General features: G+C 47.0%; 1 protein-coding gene across 1 annotated transcript in view; it reads left to right on the top strand.

Moving 5' to 3' along the window:
* The window catches only part of Liph (lipase H), a 48,395-nt gene that overhangs the window by 3,229 nt on the left and 22,284 nt on the right, over positions 1–22,882 (top strand). The window contains exons 2-5 of the mRNA XM_032900004.1: positions 7,926–8,293; positions 10,092–10,200; positions 15,329–15,430; positions 17,697–17,786. Of these exons, the coding sequence (XP_032755895.1) occupies positions 7,926–8,293; positions 10,092–10,200; positions 15,329–15,430; positions 17,697–17,786 (669 nt within the window). The remainder of the gene's footprint in view (positions 1–7,925; positions 8,294–10,091; positions 10,201–15,328; positions 15,431–17,696; positions 17,787–22,882) is intronic.

The raw sequence follows: 22,882 nt of genomic DNA, 5'->3' as shown, positions 1-22,882 counted from the left end.
GCTGGGATTTGAACCCAGAACCTCTGGAAGAGCAGTCAGTACTAACCACTGAGCCGTTCTCCAGCCCTACTGTTTTGTTTTGTTTTGTTTTTTCTTTACTATCACCTATACTGTGTGGTGAAAGCCATTTATGAGCAACCTGTTCCCTGGTGGCCCAGGCTGGCTTCACTTCCTTGTACAGCAGTTTATGAGGGTTGGTGATGCTGTGTAAACAGACTGAAATCACACAGTTTTATTCAGAGTGTCCCTTCCCCTTCTTTTTCTTTATGGTGGAGAGTTGATCAACTGTTTTCAGTTGGTTCAAAATACCGAAGTTGTGTGTGTGTGTGTGTGTGTGTGTGTGTGTGTTCATATTGAATGAATTTCCCTGTTTCTGTGACAAAAGAAGCAACTTAAGTGAGGAAGGGATTCTTTGGCTCCAGGTATAAGAGGATTCAGCCCATCGTGTGACAAAGCAGTGTGGCTTGGGCTCTGATGATGGTGGTGGAGCTTAGGATGCAGCCGTTGTACCTTAGCAGTCAGAAAACAGAGAGCTGGTGCTGGAAAAGCGCCCAGCCCACAGTGCTTAAGGCCTGGCCCTCAGGGACACTTCCTTTACCTAGGACTCACTTCCCAAGGATTCTATAGCCTCTTAAAACAAGTGCCACCATTTGGGGACAAGTGGTCAAACACATGAACCTGTGGGAGACATTTCACAGTCGAATAATTACATACATGTAGAGACACATGTTTTTGGCTTCAAATTCAACCTGTCTTTAAACAGAAGATTGAGACTCCAGAGAGGTTAGGCAACTGATTAGCTTAGGTCCCTAGGAAATAGATCTAGAGGTCACACGTAGGTCTGACCCTCCAGCCCCTGCTTTTCCCAAACCTATACTGCGTTTTTTATTTAAGACTTTCAGCGTTCTGAGCTGAAGTTCATGATGGTTTAACTCTGTCAGCACAGCAGGAGAGCATCCGTGGTCAGTAGGTAAACAGACATGGCCAAGACTCTAAGAAAGTGTCTCCTTGAGTCTGCAATGTGACTCAGTTAAGAGCGTTTGCCCAGCATGCACGGGACCTGGGCTTGATCTGCAGCACTGCATAAACTTGGGGTGGTGTGCACACCGGCAACCCCAGCACATACAAAGTAGAGGCAGGAAGATCGGACGTTCAAGAACATCCTTGGGGTTGGGGATTTAGCTCAGGGGGAGAGCGCTTGCCTAGGAAACAAAAGGCCCTGGGTTGGGCCCCCAGCCCCAAAAAAAAAAAAAAAAAAAAAAAAAGAACATCCTTAGCTACATAGTGAGTTCAAGGCCAGCCAGAGCTACACAAGATAAAATGGTTATTGACGGTAGCCCTGATTTCCAGCTTTAATCCGAGTCTTTTAATATAAGAAAGAAGGTCATAATAAGCAATTATGCCACCTCTGAATAGAATCCAGATACACCCTCAAACGGTGCTGTAAACAGAGTCCATTTCCTTGTAACTTTCCAGGTGTCAGTAAAAAAATGTTATTTCAGGGTAAGCAGTCTGTAAAGGACAGGCTTACTTTCCCCTGTTTCAGTGAACTGCAAGAGACGAGGTTAAACCTGAAAAACCAGTTTAATACACTGGTTTGTCCTCTGAGTAACCTTGGCTCTGTAAGAAATCATTAAAATAGCCCCCAAATTGTCTGCCTTTGGAAAGCAAAAGATAGTTCATAACTTTAAATACACCAGCATAAAATTAAAAAAAAAGGAAATCTATGTGTGAAGCCATTGAAGTATTTCTCACAATGTCTAGTGTTTGTGTGCTCTCCAAAGTGCTGAGAATTTTGACACAGAACAGCTCCAGTACTATGAACACTTTTTTTTTCTTTTTTCTTTTTTTTGGAGTTGGGGACCGAACCCAGGGCCTTGTGCTTGCTAGGCAAGCGCTCTACCACTGAGCCAAATCCCCAACCCCCTAGGAACACTTTTGTCGCAAGCAGCACAACACCTGATCCCAAGTAGCCTGAGCTAATTTGTAACATGGCCCAGATTCATTGTTGTCTTTTCCAAGTGTTTGGTTCTGGGAAGCAAAGGTGGAGCTCAGTGATAAAGTGCTTGCTTCCTTCGCAAAAGGGCCTGAGTTGGGCCTTTTTAAAAAGTCAAAATTAATAAATGGGCTGGAGCGATGGCTCAGTGGTTAAGAGCACAGAGGACAGAGATTTGATTCCCATCACCCACATGACAGCTCGTTTTCATTTGTAACTCGTTCCAGGGAATTGGTTGCCCTCTTTGGGCCTCTGTAGGTACCAGACATGTACATGAAACACTCACGAAATACTTTTCAAATAGGAAAAAAAAATTAATAATCAGGAAGGTTAGTTTTGAACTAGGCGTGGTGATACATGCCTATAACTCCAGGACTAGGGAGGCTGAGGCAGAAATATCGTGAATTTGAAGCCAGCCTAGAATGTATAATGCTTCCTTGTCTCAAAAAATCCAAAGGGACTAATGAGATGGCTCAGTGGTTAGGCACTTGCTGCCAAGCCTGCCGACCAGAGTTCCATCATGGTGGGAGGAGAGAACCAACTACTGGACCTTCCGACCCCCACACCATGGCACACACGTGTGGCCTGTGTCCCTTATTGGTGCAATAAAAAAAAAAAAAATCAAACCAAACTAAACAAATGAATGAAGAAACTAAGAAAATCAAACGCTCCATTGACAGAAGTACAGTTGATGGATCCAGGGAAGGAGGGAAGAGTGGGCAGGAAGATTTCCCAGCATGCTCTGGGGCCGGCACCTGAGAAAGGAAGGGGTAGAAAGACCGGGTAGAGCAAGCCTCAGTTCCAGCACAGCTCAGGGACTATTCCAGACGGGTTGATGGCGAACCTCTAAGACAAGTTACAGCGTCCATGGGCTAGAGGTGTGTCTTACTCGCTGTTCTATTGCTGTGAAGAGACGCCGCGGCCAAGGCAAGTCTCATAAAAGAAAGCATTGAAGTGGGAGCTTGCTTACTGATTCAGAGGTTAGTTCATTATCACAGCAAGAAGCAAACAGGCATGGTGTTGGAGCAATAGCTTCGAGCTTTATATACTGATCCACAGGCAGCAGGCACGGGGACGGGGAGGCACGGAGAGGGGGAGGGGAGGCACGGAGATGGGGAGAGACTGGACCTGACACGAACTTTTGAAACCTCAAAACCACCTCCAGTGACACAGCCTCCAACAAGGTCATGCTTCCTAAACCTTCCCAGTCTACCGGTTGGTGCATGCAAATAGCCAGTTGGGGCCATTTTTCTTCTAAGAGCACAGGATGAGAGGAAGTGTTATTTCAGAGTATTGGAATTCCAAAATAATCCAAAATAATCCTGAAAGGACAGGTATAATTTCCCTCTTTCAGATGAGCCATGCTAGATGGGCTTAAAGGGCAGGTGGCCTGCCAGGTGACATGGTGGAGTCCACTGTGCTTTCTCCCCACCCCTACCTCCTGCAACAAGTTCTCATTGTAGCCCAGCCTGACCTTCAACTCACCAACCTCCTGTCTCTCAAGGACCCTGGAGAATATGTGGCTTCGAACCCATAGGCTTCCAACACTAGATAGGTTCACGTGTCCTAAGGTGAGCCGACTTAGTAATTAAGTAAGGAAACATCTGTCTTCCCCAGGAGGGGCTCATTCAGGACTAATCCCAGCCACATTCCTCTCTTGCACACATCATTTCCACAACACCCCCAGTACTATCAGGTGACAAATTAAACAGTGAGTTATTGCTCTCCAAGCAGAACCAACAGGTGCAGTTCGTTTCTCAAGGGCTTTTTCAGGAAGAGGACTTGAAGGGTGACATAGAAGCGTTGACCTACTAAGGACCATGCCTGACAGTACCAGTGTAGATGTAGGGCCCAGAGCATTGGGTATGACTATTGCTGTGGTTGACGCCATGACCAAAAGTACCCAGACGTTTCTATATAGTTAGTTTCTTAAGTTTCCATTGAGAGAGGTCAGACTAGGTGTGTCCCAAGGTTCTCCTGCCTTTTGGTGGCCCATCGGAAGTTGATGTCCTTCCCCTCTGTTCTCTCTGGCATTAGCATCGACCCAGGGCAAGTTCCCCAGCCCTGTGACGGGCCTGTGCTTCATTTTCTGTAGAGCTAGTCTACATAAGGGAAGCGGAATGTACGATGGTGCCGTGCAGGGCGGTTTTCAAATAATTCAATTTAAAACAATGCAGCTCTCGGTCGTTATGTCGAGGCTGGAAACTAGAATTTTTCACCCGTGGTTGCCCTTTTGCCTTTGTCTCTCGGTGGCTGAGTTGGCCTCGGGGCCCAGTGCATGTGTGCTCCATCTCAGAGTAGCTCAGTGAGGCCTCTCCTAGCAGCTCTTGATCGAAGCATTATAGAACACTGCAAAGGTCCAATCCTGACAAATCCCCAAACCCAGGACCTCAAAACTCTTCCATCTCAGTACATATCCATATATGTTTCTCCTTTTCTTTGAATTTGATTTTACTTTCTGTTTGTATTCCTCGGTGTATGTATGTACACTATATGCATGCGGGGGCCAGTACGGGTGCTTGTACACCACACGTGGGTGCTGGGAATTGAACCTGTGTCCTCTTCAAGAGTCTGTAAGTGCTTTTAACCATTGAGCCATCCGTATTTTCTAATGTACATGAATGTTGCTGTGTGTATACATGTATGTGTAGTGTGTGTGTGTGTGTGTGTGTGTGTGTGTGTGTGTGTGCGCGTGTGTGTGTGTGTTCTTCCTGCCTTTGGAGGTTAGAAGAAGGTGGCAGAACCCTTAGAACTGGGGTTCTAGGCAGTTGTGAAGTTGTGAGCTGCCCCGTGGCTGCTGAGCACCAAAACCAGGTCCTCTGTGAGAGCAGTCAGTGCCCTTAACCACTGAGCCGTCCTCCTCCAGCCCCCACTCCCATCACCTTGCAACTTGAGCTTTTGTCTGTCTCCAGCTCTCTTCCGTTGCCCTTTGAACTGAAGCCTCAAACATTGGCCTCCTTTGCTCTTTACTTCCTTTCTTCCCTTCCCTTGCTTTCCTTGTGTCTTAGTCAGGGTTCTCTGGAGTCACAGAACTTATGGGTAGTCCCTGTATAGGAAGAGAATTGATTGATGACTTACAGTCTGTAGTCTGACTCCCCAACAACGATCAGCAGCAGCTGTGAATGGAAGTCCAAGGGCCTAGCAGTGGCTCTGTCCCATGAGGCAGGCAAGGCAAAGAAGAGAGTCTTCCTTCTTCCAATGTCCTTATGTAGGTCTCCAGCAGAAGATGTGTCCCATATCAAAGGTGGTTACCACCACGCCTGGGCCTGGGACTTGCTTTGTCCCAGGTGACCTTGAACTCAGAGATCTCCTTGCTTTAGTCTCCTGGGGTTCATAGCCGCTTTGCCTCAAGATCTCCATACCAAGATCCAGGTCAGAACTTGTGTTTCCCAGCCTCAAGATCAGGATCAAAAGTGAGCCTTCCAATTCTGAATTGTAGTTCATTCCAGATATAGTTAGGTTGACAACTAGGAACAGCCGCTGCACCTTGCTTTTGCTGTGGATGCAGTGGCCCCTTCCTCTTCCTCTTCTTCCTCCTCCTCCTCCTCCTATTTCTCCTCCTCTTCCTCCTCCTCTTTCTCCTCCTCCTTTTCCTCTTCCTCCTCCTCCTCTTCCTCCTCCTCTTTCTCCTCCTCCTTTTCCTCTTCCTCTTCCTCCTCTTCCTCCTCCTCCTCCTCTTTCTCCTCCTCCTTTTCCTCTTCCTCCTCCTCCTCTTCCTCCTCTTCCTCCTCTTCCTCCTCCTCTTCCTCCTCCTCCTCCTCCTCCTCCTCCTCTTCCTCCTCCTCCTCTTCCTCCTCCTCCTCCTCTTTCTCCTCCTCCTCCTCCTCCTCTTCTTCCTCTTCCTCCTCCTCTTCCTCCCCCCCCTTTTTTTCTGAGATAGGGTTTTACTACGCAGCCCAGGCTGACCTTGAACTCACAGAGATCCACCTGCCTTTGCTTCCAGAATGCTGGGATTACAGGCACAGGCCATCGCCTCCATCCAGTTTTGCTTTTTGAGGTTAGCACTGACAGCGCATCTCCTCTATCTGTCACTGATGGGTCTTCGCCTTGTTCTTCCAAGCTTACTTGGAAATAGCTGAACATTCTCAGCAAAGCTGCAAGAATAGAGCACACAGACCAGAAGCAAACCTTCGTGCAGGTTTACTTACGGGTTCTCAGGAACTTCCTGGGCCTTGCGCATGCTTGCGCTCAGCCATGGAGCCCACCCTGCATCCCTAGATTGATTCACTCTCAACACTTTGGCATGTGCATCCCATCGTTGGTTAGCTATCTGTTTATATGTCTGAACCATTTGTCAATAAGTTGGGCTTTTTAACCTTAAATGCTTTAGTTACATTTTCTAAGAATTGGGGTTTTCTCTTTTATTTCTCTCTTAGTCACTGTTCTGTTGCTGTGAAGAGACACCATGACCACAGCAACCCCCTTACAGGGAGGTGTTTAGTTGGGGCTGGCTTATAGTTTCATTGTCCATTGTCATCATGACAGAGTGGGCTTTTGAAATTTCTACCGCCGTCCCCCCCACCCCCTATCACACACTTCCTTCAACAAGGCCACACCCAACTCCAAGGAAGCCACATCTTCTAGTCAAGTACTCCCTGTCAAGTACTGTCATTCCCCGGTGACTAAGCACTGAAATATGAGTTCACGAGGGCCATTCTTATTCAAACCACCAGAATAACCACAGTGTGACCGTCTACATGAGCTGAAAGCTGAGGCCACACTTTTGCCGGATTGCCTAGATACCAATTTTCCTGACTTAGTTTATTTTATTGCATTCTTGTTTACCACAAGGTCTGCCCCAGGTCCAAGGACTACCTTAGTGTATCCGTTTCTGATCTCCTTTAATTTAGAATACACCCCGCGGCCTCCCTGCACCGTTTATTCTGGTGATCCTTTGCCAGGAAGACAGATCTTGTTTCTCACTTTGTATTTGCCTGTTTCCCAGTCCCAGTTGGGCCCCAGTGTCAGCACCAGAGCAGTGACGCTGTGGCCCCTGGGCCCTCTGACGTTACAGGCATATAAGGCACACTGCCCTCTGCAGTACCACAGCGTGGCGACTAAGTAAGGCCCTGCCCAGTTTCTCCGCCGGATTGATTGTTACTGATTGTTTCCTAGTGACTGTCCCACTGAGTGGCATTTCCAGCAAGATGCTCCAAGCTGGCCATGACAGGGTATAGCTGTAAACCTAGAATTAGGTGGCTGAGACAGGTGGATTGTAAGGTCGAGGCTAGACTGGGCTGCGCCATAAGTCAGAAGCTGGACTGGCTTTCATATTGAGATCCTGACTCAAACAACAAGAAGATCTTCCAGGTTTGTGCTGTCTCTTCCTTGAGTTCAACTTTCTTCCGAGGCTGCTCTGCAGGACAAAGACTTGAAAGGAGAGCTAGAAGAAAAGGGCTCAGCACCCGCTGACGTGATCTGCATTTTCAGATGCCCAGGGCAGGACAGACCACCCTCTGACCATCCTCCCAGGAGAGGTTCTACAAAAGAGACCGTGGAGACTCAGTTGCTGACTCTCTCTGGCTGTGTTCTGCCCAAGGATACACAGCCTAGAAATTACCGATCAAGGAGAACGGGTCTCACACAGTAGATGCACCCATACCCAGTACCCAGACCCCAGAAAGATGATTTCATTGTGCTGTAAGTGAGGCGCTCACAGGGAGCGCCTTAGGGAGCTGGGGGGTGAGGAGATACTTAAGGCTCGGAGGGTTATAGAAGCTCCATTGAGCTAACTTCTGCTTTCGACCTTGAAGGAGTGTGGAGAAAGATGTCTGGAGAAACCAGGGATCACTACTTAGGAATACCGATTAAGTATGACTTTTTCAGCTTCGCGCAGCTAGATCCAGGCTCTGGGGAGGTGCTGTGAGCGGATCGCAGCACCTCCTTACTTAGGAGGCCCTGCATGGTGTTACCTAACTCTTTCTTCCAGATACGGATGAAACATGCCCGTCCTTCACCAAGCTGAGCTTCCACAGCGCAGTGGTTGGTACAGGGCTCTCCGTGAGACTGATGCTCTACACACAGAGAGACCAGACCTGCGCACAAGTCATCAACTCCACAGCCCTGGGGAGCTTAAATGTGACCAAGAAAACCACGTTTATTATCCATGGTTTCCGGCCAACCGGCTCTCCTCCAGTTTGGATGGAGGAGTTGGTACAGAGTTTGATCAGTGTACAAGAGATGAACGTGGTAGTTGTCGATTGGAATCGAGGAGCTACGACTGTGATATACCCCCATGCTTCTAGCAAGACCAGAAAAGTAGCTCTGATTTTGAAGGAATTTATCGACGAGATGTTGGTAAGAAGGACTTGTCTTAGATGACCTTGGTGGCTTGTTTGGAAGCTTAAAGCCAAGAGGCATCGTTTGGTTGGATGATGGGGGCGAGGGGAGGATTTGTAACATTTTGTAACATTGTGGGATTCTGAATAAACCCAGGGGAGAGGGTGGGGTTCTGCAGGGTGTCCATCCACAGCAAAGGGCTATGGGGCAAGATTCTCATTTTAAATGCTGTAGATCTTAAGTCCTCAACATCTTCTGTAGCTAAAGGCAAAAGGCGTTGTAAAAGGAGCATCATTTTGTGACTGCTAAGAGGATGTCTTTGAGTAGGAGAGGGTCTGCCTACAGTTGTTAGTTTAAACGCCTGGATCTCCTTCAACTTCTGTAGCTGTTCAGCTGAAAGACCAAGTTACTGATGCCCAGGTTATTTCCAACCACAGTGCAAACCAAACCCATGGTTCAGAGGGACAGTCCTCCCAAGGCAGGCAAGACCTTAGCTTTTATTTATCGAGTGTTCTCATGAGCTATGCCAGCCCCCCCCCACACACACATACACATAACAAAGGTGTGACGTGAGCCCGGCTGTGGTGGCACAAGTCTTTAATCCCAGGGCTCCAGAAGGAGAAGAGGCAGATCTCTGTGAGTTCGATTCCAGCCTGGTCTACAGAGCAAGTTCCACAGTAGCCAGGTCCCAGAATGTTTGGGTGGCTCAGAGCAAGCTGCCTGCAGCCTATGATCAGCGAGGTCTGCCCTCTCTCATCTTTTCTTCCTGGAGAAGGGAGAGTGACTCCATTAGGAATTCATCAAAGTGTTTTATCATGCCTTCCCGTGTGGGGAAGCCCTAAACACGTCTCTGCTTGACATCCAGCGGAATCAGGAGTGAAGACGCTAAAAGACACTGATTCGGGGCTAGCAGGTTGGTTTGAATCCTTCTCTGTGCCCTCCCCGTGGGCCAGATGACCTCAACTCTGGGCTTCGCTTTCCTTATTTGTATAATGAAGGAGTCTTGGACATCGCACGGTGCTGTAACTTCCCCACTTTTCTGCCATGCTGGGGATTGAGCCTGAGGCTTATAACATCTGAGGCAAGTGCTCTACCTCAGACCCACCTCTCCAGCCCTCTTGTGATATCCAAAGGAGACTATAGAACCTTGGGAGTTGGTTCTGTTGATTAACACTTGGTGTGCAAGCACGAAGACCTGATTTCAACTCCCAGAACCTATATGAAAAATCTGAGCACAGCAGCAAACAGTGCATGTCTGTATCCGTGACCCGGGGAAGCAGAGACGACAGAGTCCCTAGGCTTCGTTGGCTTGCCTAACCAAATCAGCTACCTCCAGGCTCGGCAAGAGACCCTGTCCCAAAAATGAGGTGTGGAGAAAATGAGGGAGACGTCTAACTTAAAAAGAAAGATTTATTTATTCTTTCTGATGTGTATGAGTGTTTTACCTCATGTGTATGTGTGCACCATGGATGTGTTGGTGCCTACAGAAGTCAGAAGGAGGCATTGGAGCCCCTGGAACTGAAATGACATACAGTTGTGAGCTGCTCTGTGGGTGCTGAGAATCGAACCTGGTTCCTCTGCAAAAGCAACAAGTGTTCCTGACCACTGAGCTATCCCTCCAGCCAGACACCTGACTCTTTGACCTTTGACCTCTACAAGTAAGCGTATAGATGTGCACGCATATCTACCCACACACACAATAGCACACGTGAGAATAGATATAAAGCACTTAGGAGTATTCCTCCGAAGTGAACAGGAAATCTCTTCAAGTGTGGTCAAGTTCTTGAACACTTACACTTTATTAATGAAATTCTAGGTCAAAGGAGGTTCTCTGGACAACATTTACATGATTGGAGTAAGTCTAGGAGCCCACATAGCTGGATTTGTTGGAGAAATGTATTCCGGGAAGCTGGGGAGAATCACAGGTAAGGTTCCTGTTGGTTACCAGGGGTCTCACCTGGACAGGTGTTCTCTGGGAGAGCACCACCACACAGGTAATATTGACCCCAGCCCAGCGTTTTGCCTTATGGTAACCCCCACCAATATCTCATGGGATTGAGCTTTGCCCAGAAAGCCCTCTTCCTTGGGGTTAATTCAGGCTGGTTTGGACTATGCAGCTCCGATTCACCAGGCATGGGTGCAGACTCAGGGATAGAAAAGGAGATGGGGAATTTGTGGCTAAGTATCGGCTTTCGAGAAGAGAATGAAAATACCGGAATTGCAGGAGGTCAAACCCTAAAGGACAAAGACTCATTCTGGATCGCCTACCTAGAGCTTAGGAATTTTCCACAGCTATTCACAGCGCTGAGGGCCGGCTCCAGCTTTCAAGAGATTATCATTCACCGGGATTCATTCCCGTGCACAGGGTTTTAAATTCAGGGGGATTGTGTGTGAGGATAAGAGGTGATAGCCCCAAATCCCCTTCCCTGCACCCAACTTGCTAGCAGGGCTTCCCGGCGTTTGTCTTGGATTTTTTTTCCTCACTTTTTCCAAAAGCCAAGGCTTCCTTAATTATCTAATTTCCCTACCTTCCTAGGGAATCAAAGTAGTTTTAAAAGTTGAGAGAGGGGAGAGGGGAGAGGGGAGAGAGGAGAGGTGAGAGGGGTGGAGAGGGGAAAGGGAAAGAGAGGGGAAATGGGATAAAGGGGGGAGGGGTGGAGAGGGGGAGAGGGGAGATGGAGACAAGAGGGGAGGGGAGAGAGAGAGAGGAGAGAATCCTCACACTTAAAAGGTCAGAGGCTTGGTTTTGCCCCACTCTAGAAACCCCTTTTCTGACAGAGGGGATTTGGATTTTTCTTTCCCATGGTGTGTTGCAGTGGGGTTCAGTGGTGGGTGTTGACATACATTGCTGGTTTCTATGCCGACTTCCTTGGTGGTGACTAATGACGTCACTGCCAACTCAAGGTCACTGATCACAGAGTTAGGGAGAAATGGACTGATGTACCCTTCAGCCAAGGTTTTCCTTCTACCCAAGCACCATATTCTCCCCTGTGCCCTCCTGACCACGTGAACGACAATGTACCTCTAATTACAGTAATTCCCCGGGCCAGGCTTCCTAACTCTAGGCCCATGTGACCTACTCCGAGACCTGGACTCAACTTCAGGTCCACAAATCCATTGTCTACCTCCGTGGATGCCCCCAGTTCTCTCCTCACCATCTCCGAGCCTCGAATTTAGTCCCAGATGTCTCAGGAGAATTCCGAGTGCCAGTGTCCTTGCTTCCTTGCTTGGGTGTGCTCACTGGGTCACAGGGTGGGAATGTGATCTGTCACCCATGGACACAAGCCGCTATTATTTCCTGAGACCAGAGTAGGTCAGCCTGGCAGAGTTGGTCCTTCACCCTGCTGTCTCTCTGTCAGCTTCCTCTCTTCTGCTTCTCTTCTCCAGGTATATCTCTTGGTTTGACTTCTCATTAGCTCCCTCCCTCTCCATCCCTCCCTCCTCTGTTTCTCCCTCTCTCCCTCCCTTTTTTCCTTCATATGTTCGGTGCTGGGATGAATTGAGAATTTTATGTATGCCAGGCCCAGACTCTGCCATGAGTTGCTTCCAAGACAAGGAGCCTAAATTTTCAAGCGGAAGATGCGGGAGGTCTGACCAGCACCCTTTGAGAAACGATCCAGTTAGCCGTATTGTACTTGTAGCCCCTGGGTACCTGAAGTGAAGCCAGTGTGGACTGAGATGGGCTGTAGGTGCGAAATAAGCACTGGCTTTTGAGGATGAAGGTTCAGAAAGAAGGAAAAAGGAAGAAAATTAAGGCTCACATTGGTGATTGGGTGTACTGGAACGACAAAGTTCAGGTTTGCTGGTTGAGCAGGATGCTTTATTTCCCTTGTTGTGTTGAAGCAGGGCTTTACCTGTAGCCGAGGTTGGCCTAGAAACTCACTGAGCTCAGACTGGCCTTAAGCTTATGCCAATCCTCCTGCCTCAGACTCCTAAGTGCTGGGGTTACAAGTGCGACCTACCATTCCTGGCTCATTTCGTTTTGTTTATTTTTAATTTTTTTCTTTTTCTTTTCTTTTCTTTCTTTTTTTAAAGACTTATTCATTTATTATATATAAGTACACTGTAGCTGTCCTCAGACACACCAGAAGAGGGCATCAGATCTCATTACAGATGGTTGTGAGCCACCATGTGGTTGCTGGGAATTGAACTCAGGACCTCTGGAAGAGCAGACAGTGCTCTTAACCACTGAGCCATCTCTCCAGCCCTATTTTTAATTTTTGAGTACTATTTTATATTTTAAATTAAGTATTACATAATTTAAATTGAAATATAAAATATTTTTATTTTTAAAATTTTTGTTTTATTTATTTTGTGTGTGTGTATATGTGTGAGGGTGTGGCACACCATGCATATAAAAGTTAGAGGACATTTTACAGGAGTCAGGTCTCTCCTAATGGCCTGCATGTCCAGAGATTGAACTCGGGTTGTCAGGCTTGGTGGCAATGCCTTTATCCACTGAGCCGTCAATGGCCCAGTTTTGTCTTATTTTGTCTTTTGAGACAAGATGCTGCTCTGAAGCCCAGGTTATTTTTTTAATTCACTTGTACCCCAAGCTGGCCTTGAATCTGAGACGCTCCTTTCTGACTTAGCCTCTTGAGTTCTCCCATGTCTGATATATATCACTAAATTATTAAAACTAAATTATTTTTTCTTTTTTGGTTTCTTTGTGCAACAGCCCTGGCTGTCATAGAACAAATTTTGTAAACCAGGCTGGCCTCCAACTCATAGAGATTCACCTTTCTCTGCCTCCCAAGGGCTGGGATTAAAGGTATGTGCCACCACGCATGGCTAAAATTTAAAAGTTTTAATTTAATTTTTTTTGTGTGTGCTGGGAATTGAATCCAGGATATCACTGCATGAAAGGCAAGCACACTATGATCTGAGCTACATCCCTGACCTTATATTCTTAAAAAAAAAAAAAATTAGTTTTTTAGTGTGTGTGTGTGTGTGTACACACGCACATTCACACATGCACACACACACACACACACACACACACACACACACACACACACACACACACACACACACACACACACACACACACACACACACACACACCATGTATGTGCAGGTGCCTGCAGAGGCCAGATCTCCGAGTTATGTGCTGGAAACTAAACCTAGGTTCTCTGGAAGAGCAGCGTCCTGCTGAGCGATCTCTCCAGCCTCTCAGTCCTCATTCTTAAAATCAGTTCCCATTTGTTTTTAAAACATTTCAGCCTGGGAAATGGCTCTGCAGATACAAACACTTGTTATGCAAGCCTGAGGACTAGAGTTTGGACCCTCGGCACCTAGATAAATGCTGGTCGTAACTCACCTGTAATCCCAGCATTGGGGTGTCAGAGACAGAGGGTCCTTAGAGCAAGCTGACACCCAGGGTCAACCTCCAGACTCCATACGTGCACACACATGTGCCCATACACTTGCTAATATGCATATACATGTGCATGTAACACACGCACACGTGTGTTGGGTGACTACTAGAAACTTGTAACTGCAAATCCGGATGCCGGTTCTGGACCATACTTTCCCGTCCATTTCTATGCGCTGGTACGTGGTTACCTCTGACCACCCTCAGTGCCCTCCCTGGTCTAAAAGTTTTATCCAGATCTACAGAAGGCTTTGAGCCAGAGCACCCACTATTTATACTTTTTGGCCTGAAAGTGGTTGGCGTTGTCTGACGTGAAGAGGGGGAGGTTTCTGGGTAAATTCTTTCCAAGGCTGTGGAGTTTTCCCCTACTGTGTTGGGAGCTGTTGTCTTGAGGCCACTTGTTGGTCTTGAGTGACTGGGAGTTACCTCACACCCTCCCACAGCAGTTTCAGTTGGAGAGGACAGAAGAAGAAAGCCGGGGGTGGGGACAAGGAAAGGGAGGGAGGCAGACGAAGGAGTGTTTCAAGGAATTGCAAGGACAGCGGGAGGGAGGAAAACAGGAAACAGAATCACAGATGTGCGTGGAACTTTGTCAAGGGCTGGGGACGTCCTCAGAAAGGCATCCAGAGGGACTAGGGGGGCAGCTGTGTAGCAGCACATGCTCAGCGTGCACGAGGTTTGGGGTTTAATCTCCAGCACCTAAAACAAGAAAAATAAAATGAATTTAAGCATACGGTGATATTTATAGGTTAAACTTCCAAGATACCCTTAAGCCGTCTTTGCACAGGGCTCTAGTAAATGGGGACGTGGTCGGAGTTCATGCTGTGGTTCTGGAAGCCCGAGTGTGGTTTTCCCGGTGTCTCACTGCTGTGGTAGTGGAGCCCAGTTCACCCTGACCAAGACCAGGAATCAGTTCAGGCATTGTGGGATGCATCTGATGGGCCTCATCTGTAGTGTAACCTCTCCTTCAGCTTCCTGCTGAAATGGCTCTGCTAGGGACTGAGAGACGGTGAGCAAATGGTGCAGGCTCTGGCCAGGATGGGTGAGCACCCTGAGCCTCAGGGGAAGTCACCTGTAGGATGGAATCATACTGGCCAGCATGGCTTTGTGATCTGGTCCAAGCAAGCTGAGACTGAAAGCTGAGTGGGGCTTCTGAAGTCCCTAAAATGGGGAAGGTCAGGGCACCATTAATCCTGACACACGGGAGACTAAGGGAGGTGAAAATCCAGTTAGAGGCCAGCCTGGGCTACATTGCTAATTCAACTGGTTTGAGGGATATGGAACTTTGTCAAGGGCTGGGGAGGTAGCTGGGTGTAGCTTCGTGCATAAGGTAAGGTCCTGGGTTTAATTCCCTGCCCTACCGCTCCTCTTTTGCCCTCTCTGAGGGTTTTTGCCAGAGGAGCTTTTCTACCTAAGCTGACTGTGTGACTCCCTGCTCTGGGGCTCTTTCCCCAACCCGGCCTCCTCCTGGAGCTGTTCTCAGAGCCACTGTCAGAGTAGCCGTCCACACTGTGGGAAAAAGCTGCAGGCTGTGGACAGGAGTCCTGACTCCTGATGGGATGCTAGGGATTACTCAACCCAAGCGTGCCCAGCAGCCTGTGAGCCATCCTCTCCAGGAGGGGTGCAAAGAGCAGTGACTCACCGTGTGGGGCTGCCAAGATGCTCTGATTTCCTTCTAGGTCTTGACCCTGCAGGCCCTTTATTCAACGGGAGACCTCCTGAGGACAGATTAGATCCCAGCGACGCACAGTTCGTGGATGTCATCCACTCGGACACTGACGGTAAGAATCCTGTCTTTGTGAGTTAGTGGCCCCAAGATGTTTAGTCGCCGCCCCGCCCCCTGCCCCCACCACCACCTCACAGCTGCTGCAGATCTGGTGTGTGACAATTAGCTTCCAGGGCGGCCTGTCTCTTTCTTTATTTCCCTGGGCTTGAGGGTTCTGGATCTCCCCACCCAGAGTACCCCTGGCCCACCCCTGGCTTTTTGTGGATCTCCCAGATCATTTCTGTCTCTCCATGTGCCGGGTTCCTATGTGGGGTTCCTCTCTGTTATGTGGTACATGTGGGGGGCTTGGGGTGATGTTCATGGTTGGGCAAGACTATGGCTGAGGAAATAAAAAGGATAGGTATCTGCTGTATCTAAATGTCTCGGGGATGAGCCAACTGGAGACTTGGGGATGAGGGATGTAGCAGTGGAGTGCTCCTTTAATTGTGCTTCCTCTTTATGGTACAGCTAGCTATCAACTGGAGGGTGAGGATGTAGTTCAATGGGGGTGTTTGTGTGGCATGCCCCAGCACCAGGAAGGAAAGACCAACAAGTCAGCAGTGTCCGTGAGGTGGCTCAGCCAGGAAGGGTGCTGGCTACCGTTGGACCTGACAACCCATCTGATGCAAGGAGAGGCCTGATCCTCACAGGTTGTCCCCAGACCACTAAGTTCACGCTCCTACATGTGTACAGAAACACACACAGACACCACACATTTTTACTTCTTTGTTTTTAAATTACCCTTGACGCCGTATCCTGGACACTCCCGTGTGTGACAAGTAGTGACTGTTTATCTCTGGGGGAAATGGCTTTTTGTGGGCAGCTGCGTCAGTATCGTGACATTTGAAAAAAAAAAATGGTTCCTTGCTTGAGTGTCCTTTTAAGATGGACACGCTAAAACAGTTTGTTTTTTATTCTTGAGAAGTGAGTTTCGAAGGAGAGAATACGAGTGTCGCAGTGAGGCAGATCTTAGGGTTTGTTCGTTTTAGCGATGCTGGGCCCAACTCGAAGTCTTCCAGCCCCTGCCCTTTGTCTAAGTTACGTCCACTGACTTCCCCACAGTTGTGTGGCAGACCTTATAAAAATGGAAGAACGTGTGAGACACCCAGCCGACACACGGAACCTCAAAATAGGAAAAACTTTGTTATGGTTACAACCATATACTGCACATAACATATACATATATATGTAAACATTCACTTTATTTTTTTCTGAGACTCTTGCTATGTATCCCAGGCTGGCCTGGTATGACACAGCCGAGGCTAGATTATAAGCTGTCACCTTCTGGTCTCAGATCACATTGCTGGCTGCTGTATTATAAAAGTGTGCACCACCACAGCTGCACCCCCACAGCTGCACCCCCACAGCTGCACCCCCACAGCTGCACCACCACAGCTGCACCACCACAGCTGCATCTATGCTAACCTTTTAATAGAGCATTTTCTAATTATTCAGGGGTATATATGGCTAGAGAAAATAAATTTATTCCATTTCTAGGTGCCCACCTTTAAAAGTATTTCCTTTCTTAATCTTATCATCTTTTTTTTTTTTTTTTTTAAATCATCCTAGATCCCATTCTGTCTGTTTATTTAGCCCAGCTTGAAGCTGGCTTCAAGCTCATAGCAATCCCCCTGTCTCAGCCTCCTAAGTGCTGGTAGTTCAGGTGTGAGCCACCACACCTGTCTTAGGTTCAACATTTTATTTATATTCTTTTATTTTTATGAATGTGACCTTTTTTGCCTGCATCTATGTCTGTGAACCACGTGTATGCCCGGTGCCCTGAGCCTGGGGTTACCGGTGGTTGTGAGCCACCACGTGGGTGCTAAACCAAGCTCTCAGCAGGAATGGACAACACTCTTAACCACGAGCCATCTCTCTAGACCAGACCCAAACATTTTAAGATTTTACCTACTAAGTAAAAATTAATTATATCATGGTTCACGTTGTGAAGATTTATCCAATGCAAGAAGAGGTTCAGGAATCTCCTGGCATGTGGAGAGCTCTGACTAAATGTAAAGAAGAAACAGGTCATCGTGTCAGTCCTGAAGCGGCCCAGTGCTTGTCTCTGGACACAGTGGGATTCAGTCCATCACCACTTTTGTGCTCAGTCAGCCCTGGTGTAGATGTGAATGCAACTTGCTGACAGCTTTGAGCAAGACATTTAAACAGAGTAAGGGCCACGCTAACAACCACACCCCAGCCGCTGGCTAACCCTGCAGGCAGGTGACCTCAGGATGTGCGCAGTCCCAAGCCCCAAGCGAGTCTTGTGTGTTCTCTTTTAGCACTGGGCTACAGGGAAGCATTGGGGCACATAGACTTCTATCCGAACGGAGGACTAGATCAACCAGGCTGCCCCAAGACAATATTTGGAGGTAAGTGTCATCTGTTATCCTTTGTAAGGTGGTAGTTTGGAAAGGAATATTAAAATATCTGGGGCTGGAGAGATGGCTCAGTGGCTGCTCTTCCAGAGGTCCTGAGTTCAATTCCCAGTAACCACATGGTGGCTCACAACCATCTGTAATGAGATCCGATGCTCTCTGCTGGTGTGTCTGAAGACAGGGACAGTGTACTCATATAAATAAAATAAATCCTAAAAAAAAGAAACATTTAAAAATATCTGATAGCTATGAATTTCATCCAAGTGAGGTAACCCAATCACAGAAAACACACTTGGTATGGACTCGTTGATAAGTGGATATTAGCCCAAAAGCTAGAACTACCCAAGATGCATTCACAGACCACAGGAAGCTCAAGAAGAAGGATGACCAAAATGTGGATGCTCCCGCTCCTTCTTAAAAGGAGAAAAAAAAAAATCCACAGGATGAGATATGGAAGCAAAGTTTAGAGCAGCGACTCAAGGAATGGCCTCACATGTGGCCCATATATATACGGCCACCAAAACTAGATAAGATTGATGAAGCTAAAAAATGCATGCTGAAAGAGACTGGATATAGATCTCTCCTGAGAGACACATCCAGAGCATGTCCAATACAGAGGTCAATGCTAGCAGCAAACCACTGAACTGAGAACAGGACCCCCTTGGGGGGAATTAAAGGAAGGATTGAAAGAGTTGAAGTTTTATGAAGTTGCAACCCCATAAGAACAACAATGCCAACCAACCAGGGACTAAACCACTACCGAAAGACTATACATGGACTGACCCAGGGCTCCAACTGCATATGTAGCAGAGAGTAGCCTTGTTGGGGCACCAGTGGAAGGGGAAGCCCTTGGTCCTGCCAAGAGTGGACCCCCAGTGCAGGGGAATATGGGGGGGGGCAATAAGGGGGATGGATAGGGGGAATACCCTATGGGGGAGGGGAAGGAATGAGGGCTTATGGACAGGAAACCAGGAAAGGGAATAACATTTGAAATGTAAGTAAAGAAATAATCTAATAAAAAAATAAAATAAAAATATCTGATAGCAGGGTAGGCAGGAGGATTAGGAGTTCAATCCCAGCCAAGAGACCCTGTCTCAAAAACAAAACAAAAAACAAACAAAAAACAACCAATAAATTACCTGGTATCAATGGGTCATTGTAAATAAGAAACAGACCGCCTGAAAAAGTATACCATATTTTATAATATAATAGAAATGTATATATATATTATATATACATTTATAGCAAATTTATATAAATTTGTATTATATTATATTATATTATATTATATATTACTATTGTATAATTTTATGTATATTTAAAGTAAGTTTTATTATTAAATTATATAATATAAATTTAATTATGTTTAAAGAAATTTAGTATTTATATTTGTATATATTTATATATAATATATAATAAAATATAAAACTGTATTTTATATTTTAAATAATTTTATGATTATATGCTTAAATATATTTCAAATTAATATTTTAATATTTAAAAAATATTTTATAGAAATGGAGAGATGGCTCAGTGGTTAAGAGCACTGTCTTCTGCTTTTCCAGAGGTCTTGAGTTCAAATCCCAGCAACCACATGGTGGCTCACAACCATCTGTAATGAGATCTGATGCCCTCTTCTGGTGTGCAGACATACATGCAGACAGAACATTGTATACATAATAAATAAATCTTTAAAAAATAATATTTTATAATATAATAGGAATATAGAGCACAATAGGAAGTTGGAGGGCAACACAAAGTGAGTCAAGGGACAGAGTTGTAATCCTGTCCTGCTCTAATTTAAACCTCCCTGCTGCTAGAGAAAGGAAGATCATTTGGAAAAGCTTCTAGAAGAAGGGTGATCCTGGGACTTGAGAGCTGGCTCAGTGGGTGACAGAGCACAACAAGGACCTGAGCTCAGATGTCACCCATCTGAACAAGCTGTGGAGGACCACAAGTCCTTCTGGCTGCCAGCCTAGAACCATACTCAGTGAGGGATCCTGTCTCCTCAGTGGAATAGATGATAAAAAATGGAAGAGCAGGGAGCCTGCTGTCCTCTGGCCTCCAGGATCCTGCACACATGGGTATGTGCACAGTTCAATGCACACATACACTAACAGACTAACACATGCTTTTGGAAAAAAAAATCTAAAGATGATCTTTGAAGAAAATGGCATTGTTATATAGCCACATGGGAAGACCACACACACAGACACACACACACACTCACACACACCACACACATATACACACTCACACATACATACATACACACACACATTCACACACTCACACACACTCACGCACTCACTGATCCACACACACTCACACATACACACACTCACACACATACTCACGCACGCACACACACTCACACACACTCACACACTCACTGACACACACTCCACATACACACATTCACACACACTCACACACACTCACACACTCACATACACACACACTCACACACATACACACACATACACAGACACACACACATTCACACACTCACACACACATATACCCACACTCACACACATATACACACACATTCACATGCACTCACACACTCACACACACTCATACACACTCACACACACTCATACATACACATACACACACGTCACACACACACACACTCACACACACACACACACTCACACACATACCCACTAAAGTGTTTGACAATGATCCAGCTGAAACTAAGTGCAGTTAACTGCATGACTGAGATCCTGATCTGTGTTGTACAACAGAGTGATTACATGTATCCAATGTATCTATCCACATCCGCAGTCCCCACACATGCATGTGCTGTTACTGACATCATGGTATCTGCTAGGAGCAGTAAGAGGGGGTGGCCTATCAGCTTTTAGTTCAGTCCCGTTTAGCCCAGGTGCCCCATGCTTCCTCCTCTTAGTTCCTGTGACACCTTTCCTGTGTCTTCACCAGAGACAGAAACATGGATCCAGTTGCAGCCCCACCCTGCCAGCCATCATCACTCACAACCCAGTGCCTTGCTCCCAATTGGCTGCTCCATATTTAGAACTGATCTTTATTACCCACTTTGGGGCTCTGTTCTTCTTGGAACCACACCAGCAGTACCCCATCACCTCCAGTTCTGTGACACCCAGCTCTGTGCATCGTCTTCCGACTCTGTAATGCCTAATGTACCCACTGAGAAAGCCTCTTGCCTCTGACCACTTTTGCCTGCCTATGGCTCTCCGTGTCATCAACTGTCAATTCACAATTCACCACCAGGCTGCTAGCATGAATGCTCCTTGGATCTCTTGAGCCTTAGGTCTCTGCCATGGTGGTCCTACCTCTGCCTAGAAGCATCGTAGGAGCTGTCCTGAGTGCAGGAAAGTGGGTAGCTTCTCCCTGGCTCTCCCTGCTGGAGACCCCTCTTGTTTACCTTTGTTGACTCTATAAGGTCATCTCTCCCACATCTCCATAGTGTCTCCCCATTATCTGTTACAGATGAGCTAGACTTAGCCTCCCCACACCCCTGTCTCAGTCACTGTCCTATTGTGAGGGGATACCATGACTGAGGCAAGCGCTTTTTATAAAAGAAAGCATTAAATTGGGGCTGCTTACAGTTTCAGAGATGTAGTCCATTATCATCATGGCAGGGGAGCACGAGGGCAGCCAGGCATGGTGCTTGAGAAGGAACTGAGAGCTACATCCTGATCCATAGGCAGAGAGAGAAAGAGAGAGAGAGAGAGGAAGGGAGAGGGAGGGGGAGGGAGGAAGGGAGAGGAAGGGGGAGAGGGTAGAGAGAGGAGGAGGGGAGGTTAAGAAGGAGAGGGAGAGGGAGGGAGGAGAGACCCTGGACTTGGTGTGGGTTTTTAAAACCTCAAAGCCACTCCCTCTGTGACATACTTCCTCTAACAAGGCCACACCTCTTGATCCTTCTAATCCTTTCAAATAGTACACTTCCTGTGACTAAGCATTCAAATATATGAACCTACTGGGGCCATTCTTAGTCAGACCACCACGGCATTAGAGCGCCATTCTGTGTGAACACGCCTTGTCCACAGGATCAGCACCTTCTTCCACCTTCCAGCCCTCTCTCAAAGTGGCCCTCGGAGGCCCTCCTTGGGGTCATTCCCTGGTGCCCTGTTTTCCTGATGGCCTTTCTTCTTCCTTTTGTATTTTTGGGTGTGTGGACTTGCTTTGCAGGCCAGAGCTCCACATGCCACTTCTCAGGAGCCATCCAACTTGTTTTTTGATACAGGGTCCAGGAGCTTTTCTTAAAAAAGTATTCTCATTTCACACACACTATCTCTTCTGTGGTGTGTATGTAGTGTGTGTTGTGTTTGTGTGTGTGTCTGCGTGTACACTTGTGTAGTGTGTGTGTTGTGTGTATGGTATGTGGTATGTGTGCATGTGTGTTGTGTGTAATGTGTGTTGTATGTGTGGTATGTGGTGTTTGTATGCATGTGTGTGGTGTGCATGTGTGTAGTATGGTGTAATGCATACGTATGGAGTTTGTGTGGTGTGCTATGTGTGATATGTGTTTGTGTGTAGTGTGTGTATGTGGTGTATGTATGTGGTATGTGTATATGTGGTGCCTGTATTATGTGGTGTGTGTGTAAGTGGTGTAGTACATATGGTGTGTGTGTATGTGGTGTAGTATGTGTGTTGTGTGTATATATGTGTTGTGTATATGTGTTGTGTGTGTATGTGTTGTGTGTATGTGGTGTAGTATGTGTGTTGTGTGTGTATGTGGTAAGTGTGTATGTGTTGTGTGTGTATGTGTTGTGGTATGTGTGCTGTGTGTTGTGTGTATGTATGTGGGGTGTGTGTGTGTGTAGCGTGTGAGTATGGGTGTGTGAGTGTGGGTGTGCACCTGCTGCAGTGTGCAGGAGGAAGTCAGGACAACTTTTGGGAGTCTGCTCCCTCACCCCACTTGTTTTTGAGGTAATGGGCTGTACCTGGGCGTCCTAGAGTAGCTGGCCTGTGCGTTTCTTGGCAATCCTCCTGTCTCTGATTCTCATGGTGCCGTAGGTTGTGTGCCACTGCCTCAGGCCTGGCAGTGGGTTCTTCCTGCACCGAGCCTTCTCACCAGGTCCACCCCCTTGCTTTCGGAG

The sequence above is a fragment of the Rattus rattus genome, chromosome 4 (assembly GCF_011064425.1).
Source record: "Rattus rattus isolate New Zealand chromosome 4, Rrattus_CSIRO_v1, whole genome shotgun sequence".
NCBI lineage: Eukaryota > Metazoa > Chordata > Mammalia > Rodentia > Muridae > Rattus > Rattus rattus.
This window is presented reverse-complemented; position numbering and strand designations above follow the sequence as displayed.